The 18,054-nt window shown below is 38.1% G+C and overlaps 1 protein-coding gene across 3 annotated transcripts in view; it reads left to right on the forward strand.

Moving 5' to 3' along the window:
- The window catches only part of LOC149253782 (uncharacterized), a 144,769-nt gene extending 126,934 nt beyond the window's left edge, over window positions 1–17,835 (forward strand). For 2 of the 3 annotated variants that reach the window (XM_089460024.1, XM_089460025.1), the window contains exons 5-11: window positions 12,418–12,485; window positions 12,712–12,802; window positions 12,906–16,430; window positions 16,553–16,639; window positions 16,868–16,972; window positions 17,085–17,141; window positions 17,563–17,835. In XM_089460024.1, coding sequence (XP_089316150.1) covers window positions 12,418–12,485; window positions 12,712–12,802; window positions 12,906–16,430; window positions 16,553–16,639; window positions 16,868–16,972; window positions 17,085–17,135 — 3,927 coding nt within the window. In that variant the 3' untranslated portion in view covers window positions 17,136–17,141; window positions 17,563–17,835. The remainder of the gene's footprint in view (window positions 1–12,417; window positions 12,486–12,711; window positions 12,803–12,905; window positions 16,431–16,552; window positions 16,640–16,867; window positions 16,973–17,084; window positions 17,142–17,562) is intronic. The other variant, XM_089460026.1, reaches the window with a different exon arrangement.
- Window positions 17,836–18,054: the final 219 nt, after the last annotated feature.

Here is an 18,054-nt window from a genome sequence, read left to right on the forward strand (position 1 = left end):
ACACCAATCCTCTTCTTACTGCTGAGATCATCATCATCATTACTGCTTTACCAAGATCATTATTGCTGCACCTTGACTGCTCATTGAGATCACCACTGTGCCTTTACTGAGATCATCTCTGCACCTTCATCACGATCACCATCATAACAACGAGGTCCATATGTATGTATTCATGAGAGCTGCACCGAGAACTTTTACATGATCAAGACTTTGTAACTATGTCTTCAACATATCCATGACAGAGACTGAGATCATGACTGTGTCCAGATTATATGTCAAGTTAATGCATGTCACTGTGGGATTATACCAAAACATGTCACTGCGAGATTGAGAGTGCTACTGTAGGATCATCGAAGTCCTCTTCATCATAATTAAGCCGAGATTGTAACAGTACCAAGATAGTATTCTGAGAGTGTAAATATGCCGAGACAGTGACTGCAACTAGGGTGCCGAGGCAGTGGTACTTATCCAAAAAATACACAAGCTGCATTATGGACAGACTTCGACATTACCTTCCTGTGGCATACGAAACCCTTCCTGTAACTACCATCTGAAACTTCAGAGGGATGCGAGTTCTGCTACCTGTTCTTTTGCGAAGACCCTAGCCGCATATATATAGTGGTCAGCCTATGCATTTGAGCCGACATGACAGTGTGAACCGTTGTGTCCTTTTATTGAGCTGACATGACTGTACTTGTTAATTCATTTGCAGGTCGACATGACTGTTCTTGTTAATTCATTTTGCTTGCTGCCTTCTTCAAGGGGATGGTGCTTGTCTTGGAGGGCTTTGATCTAGACACTAGGTTGACTCATTTACATTACGTATAAGCTCAAGAAGAGCATGACATTGACTCTTTGACTAGACCTAAGAAATGAGCAAGAAACTCAGTCTTATAATTCACAAAAAATAATATTTCTTTTTCTTGACAAGTACAAAGATCAAAATTACATTTGTAAATTCCGAACCTAGTTACACTTTCTTCAACATTAGAAACCCCTCAAAACAAGGAATCAAACGTTCTTAAGATCACTACATCCAAAGAGATGAATGACAGTAAGCAAAATTGCAAATGCTCAGGCCTAAGTGATCTAGGAGCAGCAAATTCCTCAATCCAAAGCTCAGAGAACAATGCTTGATTTCTACACTAGGTAGGACTAAATCTTCAGTGATGGATTCTCCTGCAAAACAATAAGATCAGACCTTAAAATTGCTTGCTCCAGTGATCAAAATACTCTCTGCCAGGGGAGAAAACAAGTCTGAAATGGCTCACGGCCAGCAGAGAAATCAGCTTATAATGCTCACGGCCAGTCCCAAAAAATTCAACGAAATTTTGGTTTAATTCTATTAAGGTTTGTCAGGAATTTTGTTATGGTTTATGGATTGAAGCCTCTTAAAATTTTTGCAAAATGACCAGACCACTTCAGGCCTTAGAGACCGCATCAGGTGAAATATTATAGTTTTGAGTTCACGGTAATGAGAGGAAATAGCCCTCCAAAGAGGCTTTCGGTCCTGTTGAAAATCACAAAGGTTAGTCCGCAAAAATCCTTCCAAAGTTTGTAATCTAAACCCTGGAAAACAAATGAGGATTAGCTGAAAATTTGATGCATGAGAGAGAGGTCAATCTAGGCTTGTGTCTTAGCAAAGAAAGGCTCTAAAACCCACCTCAAAATTCGTTGAAACACCTGAAGAAGCTAAGGATCAGTGCAAAAAAAAAATCAGATACAAAATTTTAAAAGCCCTGAAGGCTTGCGGCCTTCCTAAGGAGGTCTAATTTTTATTTTTTCCAGGTCACAAATGCTTCGCCATGCCTACAGCCTCACAAAAAGGAAATTTTTTGTTGGGCTGCAAATAAATTAAACCCCAATCGAAACCCTTTGCAAATCTATAAAACCAAACCCCTGAAAAGATAAAATTTTGCAATAAAATATTCCTAAAATAAGCAAGAGAAGTGCCTCCAAAGCTAGTGGCTGATCTAAAGAGCAAGATCTGAAGCGAATAGAAGTCAAAAGTTAAAACCCCATGTGGATCTTAGAAAATTCTGAATTGTTTTATGAAGCAAAACCCCTGGAAAAAAAAATCGGTTTAGAGGGAAATAGGCCCTCCAAACCCTAGCAGCTTCCTAAAAAAATTCTGTGATGAGATCAAGCTACAAATATTTTTAATCAATCCCTTTGAGAGGCCTAGAAAAGGGTTTGAAGAAGAAGGGGATAGGCTAGACAGCCTTCAAAAAATGAAACATTGAGCTAGAAACCCTAGCCGTCTAGGCTAGGTGAGGCTTGGAGCCTCCCCAAATCAATTTTTCCTTAATCCTTGATATAGATTCACCTGCAAATAAAATTCAAAGGAAAAACCCTAGATGTTTCTTCAGATCAGCAAGAGAAAAAATTCAACAATAATATATACAAATGGATAAAATATATACAATGTTAGATGGAAATATGTACAAGGTATTATTTATAAATTCATAATAAACAAAGTTCTTATAGCAGCAGATCTAATCTTTAAAGTGCAATAGATAAAGAGTTGATGAATAAATAGATTTAGATAGAGTACTAGCCAAGAAGCCTTGCAAGAAATTATTCGTTAGATAAGTCTTGGAAATTCAATCAAGTAGGCTCTTCAGATCTTGTATCTTGGGAGTTGGCTGGTCCAACCGAAGATTTCCCTTCACGCCCAAGATTTGAATATGAAATATATCTCTATACACTTAAGATCAAGTTGTTAAATCAATAGAGATTAAATATGTAGGAATCTACAGGGTAAGTTCCTCAGATAGAACACCAAAGGACACCGCTCACAAACAAATTACAGATTAATACACCAATATTCTTAACGTGGTTAAAACCCTCAAAGAAGGAAACAATCCACGGCCTGAGCCAACGCGGCTACTTCAGGGAATTTATTAATAAAAGAAAGAAATTTACATAAGCCTCTCTCATGAACGGTCACCCTACAAATGACCCTCCATGCTCTTTAAATAGAGATCATGGACCAATCAGGTGTTAAGCCACGGATCAAGTGTCGGTAATACCGAGGAGAGAATGAACCGTCGGATCACTTCATGTCTAGAACATATCGTGACCGTCGGATTGTAAGTTACAAATGTACATAGTAAAGAAACACACCTTACCTAACTCTACACCAGACCAAGTTATACTTAACTATTTCCTATGTGTCGGAATATCCTAACATCCCCCCATAAGAGCAACTTGAGATAGGATTGAAGGATGTACAAATATGACACAATAGGAGAAGGAATGAGGCATTAGAACCTATCCCCCCTTAGTGACAACTTCCTGAACTCCAACCATAAATCGAAGTTTAGTAAACTTCGCCTCTGTGAGAGCCTTTGTAAAGATGTCTGCAACATGATCATCGGTTGAACAATATTGCACTTCAAGAAACATGGTCATGAATGAGCTTTCTGATGAAGTGCATGTGTAGTTCAATGTGTTCGCTGCGCTGATGTTGGACTGGATCTTTGCATAGTTGAATGGCACTTTGATTATCACACCAAAGTGTAGTCGGATGCTGCTGCTGAAAGCCAAACTCTGACAGGATTTGACGAAGCCACAGGGCTTCCTTACTAGCTTCTACAACGCCATGATACTCTGCTTCTGCTGAAGAAAGAGAAATGGCACTTTATTTCTTGCAAGCCCATGTAATAGGTCCAGAACCAAGAGTGAACACATAACATGCAGTAGACTTCCGATCATCAAGGTCACCAGCCCAATTGGAATCAGTGAAACCAACCAATAGAGGAGATGCTTCTGCATTGTAATGAATCTCAAACTGAACTGTACCTCGAACATAACGAAGTATTCTTTTCGCTGCTTTCCAATGACTTTCATGCGGGTTTTGCATAAACCGGGCAATAAGGCCAACATCAAAAGAAAGGTGGACGGGTATGGGTCAAATACAAAAGCTTTCCTACAAGCTGACGGTATAAGGTAGCTTCAACTTCAGGGGAAGTACAAGTGACTGAAAGTTTGGCTCCAGACTGAAAGGGAGAAGGGGTTGGCTTACAGTGTTCCATGTGAAAGTGGCGTAGAAGATCACAGGCATACTTGGACTGGGAAAGGGAAATACCTTCCTTGGATTGCAAGACTTGAAGACTAAGAAAATAATGCAAGTGTCCTAAGTCTGTCATTTCAAACTGCTTTTTAAGGCTAGACTTCACATGGTTTATAAGGTTGGGATCACTACCAGTAAGGATAAGATCAAGAACAAAAATGATAAGAGACTTACCCACTTTCTTGGTGTAGATAGTGTTATCAGAATGACACCTAGAAAAGTCAGTATCTAAAAGAAAGCTATCCATTTTGGCATACCAAGCCCGAGGGGCTTGCTTGAGACCATAAAGGGATTTCTTAAGCCGACATACAAGGCTGGAGTCTGTTTGTATAAAGCTAAGAGGTTCTTCCATATAGATTTCTTCATGCAAGTCCCCATGCAAGAAGGCAGATTTAACATCCATCTGATGGACTTCCCATTTGAAAGAGGAAACAAGGGAAAGAACAAGGTAGATAGAGTTCATTTTGGCAACAAGGGAGAAGGTTTCAGTATAGTCAATGCCTTCAACTTGTGAAAAACTCTTAGTAACAACATGAGCTTTATGTTTATCAACTTTTCCATCTGGTCCAAACTTGGTTCTATAAACCCATTTGCATCTAACAAGTTTTCATCCCTTTGGAAGAGGAACAAGATCCCATGTATCATTTGTCAATAATGAACGATATTTTTCATGCATCGCTGCATCCCAATCTGGATGACCTGAAGCTTTTGCAAAGGTGTTAGGATCATGATTCGCTGAAGCTTGAGCCAGTAAAGAATAGGCTCTATCGAACTGAGAACGGGTACGTCGTTGATCTGTAGGATCACCTGCTACATCCCGAGTAGCACAGACCCATTTTGGAAGCTGAGGAGTTGAAGGAGGACCCTGAGAAGGTGGGGGAGTATTGTCATCCTTGTTGTCATCATCTGAAGAAGAAATGTTTTCAAAAGTAGAAGAGATAGAGAGAGGTGGCACATCCGTCGAACTAGGCTCGTAGGCCGATATATTTTCAGCAAACTTTACATCTTTTCTAATGATAGCATTTTTGGACTTAAGTGGAATAAGTCTATATCTTTTGACATCTTCAGAATATTCAGCAAAAATACATTTTTCACTCTTAGGTTCTAAAGCTTTATGTTGCTCATCTAGAATATGGGCCCATGCTTCACTTCCAAAAACACAAAAGTGATTTACATCTGGTTTAATTGAGCACCATGCTTCTTCTGGAGTGATATTCTTTAAAACTTTAGTAGGAGTGCGATTTACTATGTAATCTGCACAGTTAATTGCTTCTGCCCAAAAATTAAGACTAAGTCCTTAGATTGAAGCATACATATAGGCATTTCCTTTAAGGTGCGATTCTTCCTTTCAGCTACACCATTTTGTTGTGGAGTATATGGAACAGTATGTTGCATTTGAATTCCCTTCTCAGTGCAAAAGTTGATGAATTTGTTGTTAACATATTCTCCGCCATTATCAGATCTTAGCTTAAGAATTTGATGTCCAAATTGTTTCTCAACAAAGGTCTTAAAGGCCAAGAACATGTTAAATACTTCACTCTTGAGTTTTAAGAAGTATACCCAAGTGTGTCTGGAGCATAGTTTTAAAATTCAGCCGATTTGAAACGGAAACGGCCGAGTTGATCCGTTTCATTGCCCAGAAATGTGACTCGGTGGAGGAAACGGTTCAGTAGGCCGAGTCAGCCATGACTCGGCCAACTCGGCCGTTTCTGTATTGACTCGGCCGAGTCATAACCAGTGGCCTGTAACCCCATCAAAACAGCGATTTGACATTTTTTTAATGAAATTTTGAAGTGTTTGCTGATTGGTTTGAACTCCAATGTGTTTTATGAATTAGTTAAATGTTATTTGGGGTCCATTCCCCCTCCAAAACCCTATTTAACACACTCAAATGCTCTCTACTATTGATATGCTATTCAAATTTCATGGTAATGTTAAATTCTTAAAGTAAAAGTGACATTCTCCTTAATCTTCATTTTCATCCTTTTACTTAAATTTTTAACATTACCATGAAATGACTCAGGATGTTTGAGAGTGGTTTCAGCCTCATTGGATTTCATATCGAGAAAGTAGAATTTTAGATTTCATTCAAAATCCAGCAGACTTATCAGTTTTTCAGGATTTCAGGATTGGAGGATTGCAATGTTTCCATTGAATTTTGTCATGTATTAGGGTATGGAACTCGTATTTAATCAAGAGCACCAATCCCTCTATGTACCTTGATGTTAGTGACATTGGTTGTCGAACTCCTCTGGGATTCGCTCCCAAACCAGGAGCTTCTGAAAATGTCGCTCCCGCTCCCGTTTTCGCTCTCGCTCCCCACTTTCGCTCCTGCTCCCAACTTCCAAGTAACACTGAGCCAAATGATGTTGGCAACTCTAGTAGTAGCCAATAGTACTGGTCACAGACTTTTGTTGTAGAGGCCATTTATAGCCTCCTTGGTTATGTGTTTTTGTTTTGATCTCTATATCATCATCGTGTATGTATTGGACAATGCATTGGGTGCCATTTTGATATAATGGATATATTCATGAGCCTACTTTGATCATATGTTGTCTTCTATCTATATTATAATGTTGTGTGTTTGGAAACATGAATGAAAATCTTTAAAATTATGTGTTTTTATAAAAAATAAATATTTAATGTATTTTTTACAATGACCGAGTCATTGAAATCGAGCCGGCCGAGTCGATACCGAGTCGGAGTCGGAGTCGGAGTCGACCCTCGGCCGAGTCGGAGTCGGAGTCGGAGTTTTAAAACATTGGTCTGGAGAAATCATCAATGAAAGTTAAGAAATACTTGTAGCCAGAGAATGAAACGACTGGAAGTGGACCACATAAATCACTATGCACAAGTTGTAAAGGGGCTGAGGCATGCCAAGAGGCACGTTTTTCAAAACTATCGCGATGATGTTTTCCGAGTACAGATCCGAAACAAACACCATCTCTGCAAGATACCATAGGAAGACCTGTCACCATATTTTCTTTACATAGATTTTGAAGGGAGTGATAGCTTAAGTGACCAAATTGCTCATGCCAAAGTTTGCTCACTTCATCATTATGAGCAACAAATACCAAGGGAAGAGTTGATGACCCAAAGTTGTTAAACTTATACAACCTTGTAGAATTATCAACAATGCCAGTGGCTAAAATCTGTCTGGGATTTCTTAGGTCCTTAATTACAACATCATGAGGTGAGAATTCAACGATTTTACCGTCCCCTGAATGAGTTCTTTGATATATAGATAAAAGGTTGCAGGATAAGGTTGGAACACTTAATACATCATTAAATTGACCATTGTCTAGATGAATAGTTCCAGTCCCTACAACACTAAGAAATCTATCATCACCGACATATATATTTTTGGTGTTACAATCATTTAAAGAAGAAAACATGGTTTTATCTTTGGCCATGTGATAAGAAGCTCTAGAATCAATGAGCCACTCATGAAAATGAGAAGAAGAAGATACATTTAGTGTATAACCTGACCGAGATGCTTGACAACCACATGCAGAAAGTGCTATTCCTGAAGATGAAGTTGAAGTTGAAGAATGCTCCAAATGGATGTTATGCTTCTTCATTGCTGCTTCCAAGACTTCCATTTTCTTAAAACATTTGGATTATAAGTGGCCTTCTCGATTACAAAAGTTGCAATATCTATAAGTCTTCTTCCTTTTGTTTTTATTTGCCTTATCATTTTGTTGAATTGATTTTTCATTTTGAGACTGAAATTGTTTAGGACCTTTGTTTGGTTTAAGACCATTCTTTTTAGGATAGTGCTTCTTAGGATTCTTTGAATTTGGTTGTTGTTGGGCGTCTAAGGCTTTCTTAGAAGAGTTTCCAAGATTAAGAAGACCAAGATGTAAGATTTTTTCTTGTTCTCTTATTAAAGAATCACAGAAGGCATAAAAAGAGGGGGGCTTGTAGTCTTGTCCTTGAGAAATAAATGCTTCTCTAGTAGAATGGAATGTGGAAACAAACACAGAGTAGGCTGGTCCCAACTTAGTAAGAATGGAATAGATAAGGCTACCGTTTTCTTTCTTAACCTTAACACCTTCCAAGAGAAGTCTAAGGGTCTTGAACTTGGACAAAAAATCTTCAATGGAAAAGAAACTATTGGGGTCCAATGTAAGCAACTCATTTTCGAGTTGGTGGGCTCTAATTTCATTTTTAATTCCAAAAACTTTAGTGAGCTGTTTCATTGCTTCATTAGGGGTATCAAGTTCTGCGAGATGGAATCTAAGGTCTAGAGAAATAGACATCCCTATCAACCCACGTGTTTGATCTTGCCTATTTTCCCATTTCGCTGTCTTATCTTCATCTTTAGGTTTAGTTTTTTGGCTTGAGGCTATTCTGTAAAGACATTTACTTCTAAGTAAATCCACAATGTAGGACCACCATTGGAAGTAGTTGGTGCTGTCAAGAATAACTTGGCATGGACTTTCCATTTTAACAGAAATTGAAGCTGTAGATGCTGACACTAAGTGTTCCAATGGAAAGATCTTGAAAAATTAGGCCGATTAAAAAAAAAGGCTCTGAAAACAACGTCTGGATGAAGAAGTTATTGCTTTTTGAAGAAAAGTTGTTGAAGATGTCGACGAAGTGCGTGAATGTGCGGAAGTGAATGATAATGTTATATTTAAACACCACCCCCCCATTTCCAAACTTAATCTAATTAGTTCACTTTAAAAAGGATTTTATGTGACCTGCTTTTATAAATAAGTGAAAGTCACTTTTACAATGTTACTTTATGAGCTACTCACTAAATTGTAACTTAAATAAAAGATAAAGAGACTTTAGAATTATAAGTGTCTCACTTTTTGTAATGGGTAAGAACACTTTTACATAAAGTAACTTTAAAACATAAGTTACATGTGCTTTTTGAAAAAGTAACTCAACAAAAAGAAAGACTTGAACCCAAGACCTCTATTCTCATAAAGTAACTTTGGACCAAGTGAGCTAGTTTAAAAGGTTAGTAATTTTTGGAAAAGAGGAAGGGGTTTTTTTCGAAGTCAATGAAGCTTTGGGGTGCGTGCTTACTTGAAAAAGCTCTTTTTGCCTACAAAACAAAAAACAACACAACCCAACACGGACATGCAAAAAAACTAAATCTTATGGCTTGAAGTTAGCTTTCGCCAGAAACTAAATATTTCCCTCAATGTTTCTGATTTTCCGAGATGACACTTAAGGCGCGGTGGAAAAGAGCATACGCATGAGAAAAATCCTTCCTTTCTATTTCTGATTTGCCCAGATTGCACAGAGTCGCAAGGCAAAGAGCATACACAGAAATGAAAGGTATAGATCCGGTAATAAAAAACAGAGAGCTAAATAAACCAAAATAAACAGAGAGATGAATAATTAGAATTGCAAAAAAAATTGTATATCTCCAGATCTTAAAAATGACGTAGCTAGGGCTACAAGAAACCTTTTCGCGTGAAATGAAAGGGGTTCCTCATTGGAACAGATGCTCCTAACACAATAAAGTAGTTCTCTCAGCTCGAAACCAGTCAGAAACAATAGATTTAGGAAACGACAATCGGATGCAGTTGTACCGACTTCGGATTTGGATCACCAACGGATGCGACCCTCAAATAGCTCTGATACCATGTAGGAATCTGCAGGCTAAGTTTCTCAGATAGATCACCAAAGGACATCGCTCACAAACAGATCACAGATCAATACACCAGTATTTTTGATGTGGTTAAAACCCTCAAAGAGGAAAACAATCCATGGCCTGAGCCAACGCGGCTACTTCAGGCAATTTATTAATAAAAAAAAGAAAATTTACATAAGCTTTTCTCATGAACGGTCACCCTACAAATGACCCTCCATGCTCTTTAAATAGATATCATGTACCAATCGGGTGTTAAGCCACGGATCAAGTGTCGGTAATACCGAGGAGAGAATGAACCGTCGGATCACTTCATGTCTAGAACATATCGTGACCTGATTGTAAGTTACAAATTTACATAGTGAAGAAACACACTTTACCTAACTCTACACTAGACCAAGTTATACTTAACTATTTCCTATGTGTCGGAATATCCTAACATCCCCCCTTAAGAACAACTTGGGATAGGATTGAAGGATGTACAAATATGACACAGTGGGAGAAGGAAGAAGGCAATAGAACCTATTAGATAGCGAAATAATTCCCAAGAGCTAGAGATACCGCTATATCCATTGAATTAAGTTGTTTCTCTAAAGCTAATAACCAATGCAAGGTACTTGTGCAATACGTTATTCCACAACTGGCTAAAAACATAACAACTCTTGATATTTGGTAGAGCATTAAAGAATAGCATCCAAAAAACTATTACTACAATGAACCCCAAAGACTTTTGCTTTATTATTCTAGAGAAAAAGTATTATAGACAGAGAGTTTCTAGATCTAATTACACTATCCAAAGATGTTTACAATGAGGAGCCTTAGGCTCAATTTATAGAAAATGAGAGATCTAGATCCCCCTCCAAATGGAAAACAGCTAGGTCCAAGGAAGTGCACAAATTTGACTTAATCTCAGAGAATAACAACTAGTTGATATTTGATCCATGCCGAAATTTAATCCTGCCTTGTTCTGGAAAAAGAAATTTGAATTTGTTAAACAAGGCTTTGATTCCAGTACAAAAAATATTATTTTCAATTTTTTTCTCCTTGAAAAACCCCCAGCAATTAACCACCATGGTCCAAAAGTTTGATTTTTCTTAAAAAGTAATTTTTTCCTTTGATAGGGGGTCTCAAAAATATTTTCCAATTTCTTTCCTCGAAATCCCCTCATTCAATTTAACCACTTGGACCAAAAAATCGATTTTCCTTTAGAAATTATTTTTTTTGGTCCAAGGAATTTTTTGTGGGATTTTTTTGCCTTGGAAATGAGTCCTTCAAATTTAATCTTCCTTAGGAAAGTCCTCTTTCTCCAAAAATTCGTTTTTCGACATGGAGAGAATTTTATTTCCTCTCATTTTCAATTTTTTGACCATTTTCAAACTAATTTTTGCCATTTTTATGCCGGAAAAAAAATAAAAATAATTTGAGGGGATAGACATGATTTCAACCCTCAAAAAGTGTTTGAATAGAATGTCGAGGTGTAGAGGTTCTAATTATAAGTATTCTACCCCCTCAACTTCTATAAACATTGCATTTTACAATTTACATCAAAATAATTATTAAAATCTCGACCAATGGGAAATTTTAATAATTAAAATTAGACACTTAGACTTTACCAAATTCTGCGAGACTCAAGACATGATCTAGCATGATAATTTACATCGACTCTATACACTAGGACTCACCTAAGACATCACCATCGAGCCCCACTCTAGCTTTGGGGTATGTTTGGGAGAAAAACTCTACTAGTTATTTGATGTTTAGGAGAAACACAGACAATTAGTAGAGGTTAAAAATTCCCTAGAGACTCTTTGCTGAAAATCTTAAAGCTTACCTAGGTGTTTTACATGGCTTTATAGACATACTAGAATCATTTTTACAATGGCCACACAGGGCTGCAGAATTCGGATTACAATTTTGACAAAACCGCTGAAAGATGCTGATGATATCTGGATGTCTGACTGTTCGAGCATGATGGAATGCTTTGAAAAATGTGTACTGCTATAGGGTAGTTGACACGGAGTGGTCAACACATCCCTAAGTGGGCTTCTAAGTGGGTGTGGTTTGTTACCAGGGGCTACCCTGGTTCCAATTCTTGGCATCACTACATTCTGAGGAAAGGTTACGAAGAATGGCTCATTACATATTTCTGTCCTGAAATCCTGGAAGCTTGAAAAGTTAGAACTGTCAAGTCTGTGTAATTATGGATGGGACGTGAAATTCTATTTTCCTCCTATGATCTCTGATGAGGATGTAAGCCCTCTCAAACATCCTGGAACTATTGATGATATTTGCAAATTTAAATGAAAGGGTGAAAAGGGAACATAAAGGAAGAAAAAGGTTTTTATATTATCATTTGTTTTCCTACCAGGGCTCAAACTGTTCAGGGGAGTTTCAGTGTGTTTGGTGAGTTTCCATGAGCTTGGTTGAGTTTCAGGATTTCAGCCAAGTCTAGGGTTTAGGCAAGTTTTCCCAGAAGTTTCAAGTGAGAACCCATTTTAGGAGAGACTTGGCAAGATTCATGAGTCCCTTCCTTATTTCACAATACTGGTTTGCATATTACAAAGCATTTTTCATACAGGGTATTTTTAAGTTCTTAAAAGAGGATGTACAGAGATTGATTTCTGGAAATGTCATTTTTTCAATTATTTCAACTGAATAACTGTAAGCCCTATGCAAATCTGACTCATAGCTTTTTATGGTGCCTTTTGCCTTTGGTAATGCAATAATTCAGAAAAAAGGCCGTAGACGAAGAAATGGTGAGACTGCAAGAGTTGCTGTCACATCACAACAAAACTCCAGGTATGAGATGCACTTTTCTTCTTATTTAGATTCATAGCTTTATTGGTAAAACTGAGGATGCATAAGAAAAAAAATAAGTATTATTCTATTGACATCTAATCTTGGGTGCTGCTGCCTCACCTAATGGATGCCAGAAGTACTTACTGCATTGTTTTTTCCTTCTATATTTTTGAAAATGAAAAGTATAGTACATTATGATTCAATAATACAGTCTTGGTCTCTGCAGATTTCATTTTCCATCTCTTGATCTAGCTGGTCCAGTACGTACCCCTGGGAACCTATTAAATACTTGTAATCAGACATTGAGGATAAAACAGGTGAGTGGACCATCTTTTCTAATTGAAGTGGTGGGAAGAAAATGTATCAAGGGTTCTATATGTGCCCAACGCATACTCACGCGATCCCTTGTCACCTTGTCAGCACCGGGAGAATGAAGAAATGGTTCATGAACATATGGGTTCTGTTCCAACATTTCAGTCGTTGAAGATCAGTGCCAAGGATATAGAGGCTGAGAGAATGACCTTAAACATCATGCAAACTGAGCAAAAATCTGTATTAGTTAATGGAGAAAAGAAAAGAGAAGTCGAAGATGATATGAATCAGGTAGATGATATAGGAAGCGAGGTGGACAATTTCATGGATGCTCGTACTAGCATGGAATCAGAAATAGAAACAGACTCTGAGTGTCAGATTAATCAGGAGGTTGATTCTGACATAAATTTTGAGCATAGAGAAACTGGAACCCATACACACAAGAAATTACAAAAACAGCCTGCTGAATCTTCAGTTCTCGATGTTCAATCTTCTACTTGCTTTAGTGAGTTGTCCAATGATTCTTCAAAAGTAAATGCTTGTATACAGATTTATAATGTCAAATGTGCTGATAGTTTTGCAAATGTGACATCATGCACAGCCTCACAAGATAGCTTTGAAAATCGGGAGCCATCCTCAAATCTCGTTTCTGTTGATGAATCTACAAAGTTTAGAGAAGAGAAATCAACTACTGATCTTGACAGCGGTAATGAAGTTACACACTGTCTATACTCTTGTGGTGGGAATATTGTCCAGAAGACTGATGCCTCCAATGTTGAAGCAGAGAGTGATCATATCAGTCTCACATCAATTGCTACTCCTGCAGATTTTGTGCTTGCTCCAAACGCTGATTTCATTCAGACAGGTGATGCTGTTCTCAACCGCTCGCCTTCTTTTGCATTCTCAAATTTGGAGCGACCTTCAAGTCTTGCTTCTATCCTCATGGCTACAGAATCTGGAGGGATTGAATCAGCTGTTAGTCTAGACAGTAGTACTCATTGTGAAAATGTTGTTGCAAATATATCTTCCCAAAGTGGTAGCATTGCCCAGACAGGTCATGCCTGCACTGTGGAAGCATTGAGTGACAATTTTGATGTTATGTCATTTACTAATGCTGCAGATGTTGTGTCTGCAAGCAGTGGTCCTGTTCAGGCACATGATACTGTGCTGGACCGTTCATCCTCTTTTGCATTCTCCAATTTTGAGTTGTCTGATGTTTCTCGTAATGTTACAACTTCTGGCCGATTTGACAGCGCAGATGCATTGTTTCGATTTGTTACTCCTGAATTGTCCATTATGTATGGTGATGTAAAATTTGAATTGCCAATTCTAACAGAAAAACTTCTTGCCACAACTGAGGCATCTGCAGGGGTAACTGATGATAAGTTAGAAACATTCTCTTCTGACAGTGAAAGATTTGACAAGTCACACGTGTCTATCAAATCTAGAGATTTTAACGAAATGATGTCAACATCAGCTTCTGATCATTCTGAGTTTGCTTCTGGCAGCCTTGATGTTCCAAAGCAAAATGAATTGAAATTTAGTGATGAAATGGAACATCTTTTCCCTTTGATATCTTCAGACTCAAAAAAAGTTGAACTAGCAGCTGTGTCTGATGCTTCTGAGTTAGCTTCTGGTTTTGATGATGCACTGATGCAAGATGAGAGTTCATGCGTTGATTTAGATGCTGATTATGCAGAAAGTGAAATGCCAGGTGACTCTGATTGTTGTGACAAGGAATTTTCTGAACATGAGAATCCATCTTTGACTTCAGCTGCATCCATCTCTGCACAATTGAAGGTTGGGGCTGTATACAATGAATCTCCTGCCGGAAACTTAGATTGCAAACCTTTTATCCAGTCATGTGCAGACCTGCTCTCAGATTCAACATATGCTGAAGTGCATAGATCTGGTATGGATATTGAACCAATCAACAAACTTATAGATGCTGTTATACTTTCTGGAGATGCACTTGGATTAGAATCAATTCAGATGAACACAAAGGCAGCAGACCCTAGACATGTAGAATTGCCTCCGGACTTGCAGAATGTTCAAGTTCCTGTAGGTTATGCTGGTAATTCATTACCTGAAACTCCAAGTAAACAAATTTCTGGTGATGTGTTGGGAGAGCAGTTAATTTATTGGTCTGACAGCTCAAAAGGTGTTGGGCTCACCCTTGAAGAAGATTTGAATCCTGACATTTTCATGAAAGGGATTCCTATTGATTTGGTTCAAGCTGAGCTTGCTAGTGGTAGGCATGTTGATTCACCTTCTGGTTCAACCTCATCAGCCAATGATTGCAATGAACAGCTTGATGAATTCAGTAAAGATGAAATTGAAGTTTTTCTCAATGCAGAGTATGTTGTTCATGATACCACATCCCCTGTTGACTTCCTCCATTCTAGATCCTCTGAAGAATCTGTTGATGTTGGATCACACACTTTTTCTAATACTCAGACAAAGACAGAACTCCTTGATGAAGGCCATGGTAGAATATTCCATGACGTGCTTACTGCAAGCTCTGTTGATCATACACTTGCTGTTAATCCTGTCCACATGGAGGTAGTGTCTAAACCTTTCGCTACCGATATACCAATCAATCTTGCTGATGAATCACATTGTATTTATTCAAGGGAAGGCTTACTCTTGAGTGTTGGTGATGTTAGTGCAAATGCTTATGAGCTGTCATCTCCTCTCGAGGAGGATATAAAGATTTCCTCTTCTCAGTTTGCCCTGGGAACATGTCCTACTATGCTCTCTGCCAATGACAATTATCATCCAGAAGTTGTGAATCTTGAAAAGAGTCTTCTTGTGAGCAAAATCACCAATCTAGTATCTTCATTCCATGTGTTAACAGAACATTCAAGTTCAGTCTCAAGGGGAGTTGAGGAAAAGAGCATCACTGACTGTGTTTCTCTGTCATCAAATAATCTGGAGGAATCCTCTCAGATTGTTGTCGATGAAATGCAGTTCTCAAAACTAATAGATAGAGATGATGGTTCTGAATGTGCACAAGAAAAGAGCTTTGCTGAACATTCAGGTAGCAGCAATTTTGTAGAAATTGTTTCCGAATCTGCTGCATTCTCTGGGAATATGAATAGGGGTATTGGTTCTCCACGAGTTCCATCAAATTCTGCATCAACAAACTCATCGGGTGCAAGCACACCCAGGGATTCAATCCTACAAAGACTTGATTATTGCAGTGTGGAGGAAGTATATAGCGGTACCCCTGTTGGACTATCTCCAGGGTCTTCCATATCTACTGCACTCCCTTTCTCCAACTCTCTTGGAAACAGTTCTCATGATATGCATCTTATTGCGACAAGTCAGTCCATGGATATAGAGTCTGAGCTCTTAGTTTCAAGCTCTCTAAGTGCAGAGCCTAGATTTCAAAGAAGAAATTCACAGGAGACACCATTGCCGCCTCCACTTCCTCCTTTAAATTGGTGGATAACAAAGCCTCGAGAAGGATCCTTACAATATGCCAAATTGGTTGAACCTCCAGCTCCCCCTGTACTGCCTCCTCTTTTATCAGAGCATAGCAGACCTGCACAGGATCCACAATCTTGGAAGATGTCTCTTGAACGGAATGATTCACTTATAAGAGCCATTGCTTCATATGACAAAAGCATGGTATTTCTGTTTTTTCTATACCATTCCTTTTCTTGGGCGTGTAAATTCTCAAATTCCTGCCCTTTTTTCCTAAAAACTTGCCAGATTACATCTTATGGGCAGGGATTGAATGTTTTGTGCAGCTAAGGAAAGTTGTACGCAAAACGCAATCATTAAAAGCGAAACCGTTAAGTGAGAGAGAGGAGTTACTACACCAAATAAGGACCCGGGTTGGTAGCTAAACCCATTACTGCACCCTTGTGGCTTCTTAACACTTCTAAACATCTCATTCTTATTCCATCTGGCAGTTTGATTAAACTTATTAGCTTTTATAACTTTGTAGATGTGTCAAATATGTCCTTACGGTTCTTAAGATTTGTATGTTTAGCCTTATAAGCTAGTTGATTTTTGTGAACCGTGTTAATTTTGTCTGGCATATGGTGGTTTTTTTTTTTCAGTCTTTCAGCTTGAGACCGACGGCTGTTAAAAAGCAAGAAGCTACGAAATCAGCAACAAATATTAATGTTACTGCTATTCTCGAAAAGGCTAGTGCTATTCGGCAGGCAAGACATCAAACTTGACTATGTTCCCTATTTATTGGATTCTCTAGGTCGTAATAAGAATCCAGCGGGTTGATGTACTTTCTGTCTTATGAAATTGATTTTGCAATTGCAGGCTTTTATGGGAAGTGAAGATGACGAAGATGATGATTGGAGTGATTCTTGATCCATGGTATTCATGACGCTGCTTGCACAATGGTTATATATGAATTATATTGCAAACCATTGTGGAGGAAGAAAAACCCGCACCTCCGCGCTTTTAAACTAAAAATCTAAAATTTACATAAATGTTTTTGAATCAATTCATCCAACCTTATCCTCTCATCATCCGCGGCTTCATTTCTTAAATTGACAATAGATGAGAAATACATTGAAAAGAAAATAGCAAGGAAAAGGAATTGGACACGCAAATATGGCATGAAAATGAATATATTTTTATATTAAAAGAAGTCCATGTCCTTTTGAACTGTTCTTTCTGAATCAATAATATTTCATCATTATCGCAGTTCTAATGATTTCCCTTATTTTCTGGATGTAATTAGTAATGTTTACGATGTTCCCAGTTCTGACTTTTCTGTTAATCTGATAATCAGGAAGGTGACAACCTTGAAGTTCACATCAGCTAAGAAATTTTCTACAGAAAGCTGACAGGTCCATTTACAGGTCGCTTCAATTTTGGTATTGATTCAAATACCGTAGGTCATTTTAGTGATCCGATCCTCCATTCAATTGGTCCGCACTGGATTGTAAAATAGAGTGATCAATTTAATAAATGCAGATGCATGAAGCATTTCTGTTGTGTTCTGCTCCTTATGTAATGAAATTTCATTTATTCATCCTGTCAAGGGCTACGCATATTGTGGAAACCTTGTACATATAGGTGCGCTGTGTTTCTAAAATTTTGTTATAAATGGTTAATGATGTACGCAGCTGGCCTTCTCTGTATATATGTATTATTTCAAATATTCAAGGAAAGTTCGATAAATATTTTTATCCTGCCATTGTATAATTTGTACGGAAGTATGGATGCTCATTGAACATCTGGTGCTTATGATTCATCTTAAAGTTTCACATCTACTTCAGTT

The sequence above is a fragment of the Pinus tabuliformis genome, chromosome 7 (genome assembly GCF_031772625.1).
Source record: "Pinus tabuliformis cultivar Carrire ecotype Pingquan chromosome 7, CPIR1, whole genome shotgun sequence".
Lineage (NCBI taxonomy): Eukaryota > Viridiplantae > Streptophyta > Pinopsida > Pinales > Pinaceae > Pinus > Pinus tabuliformis.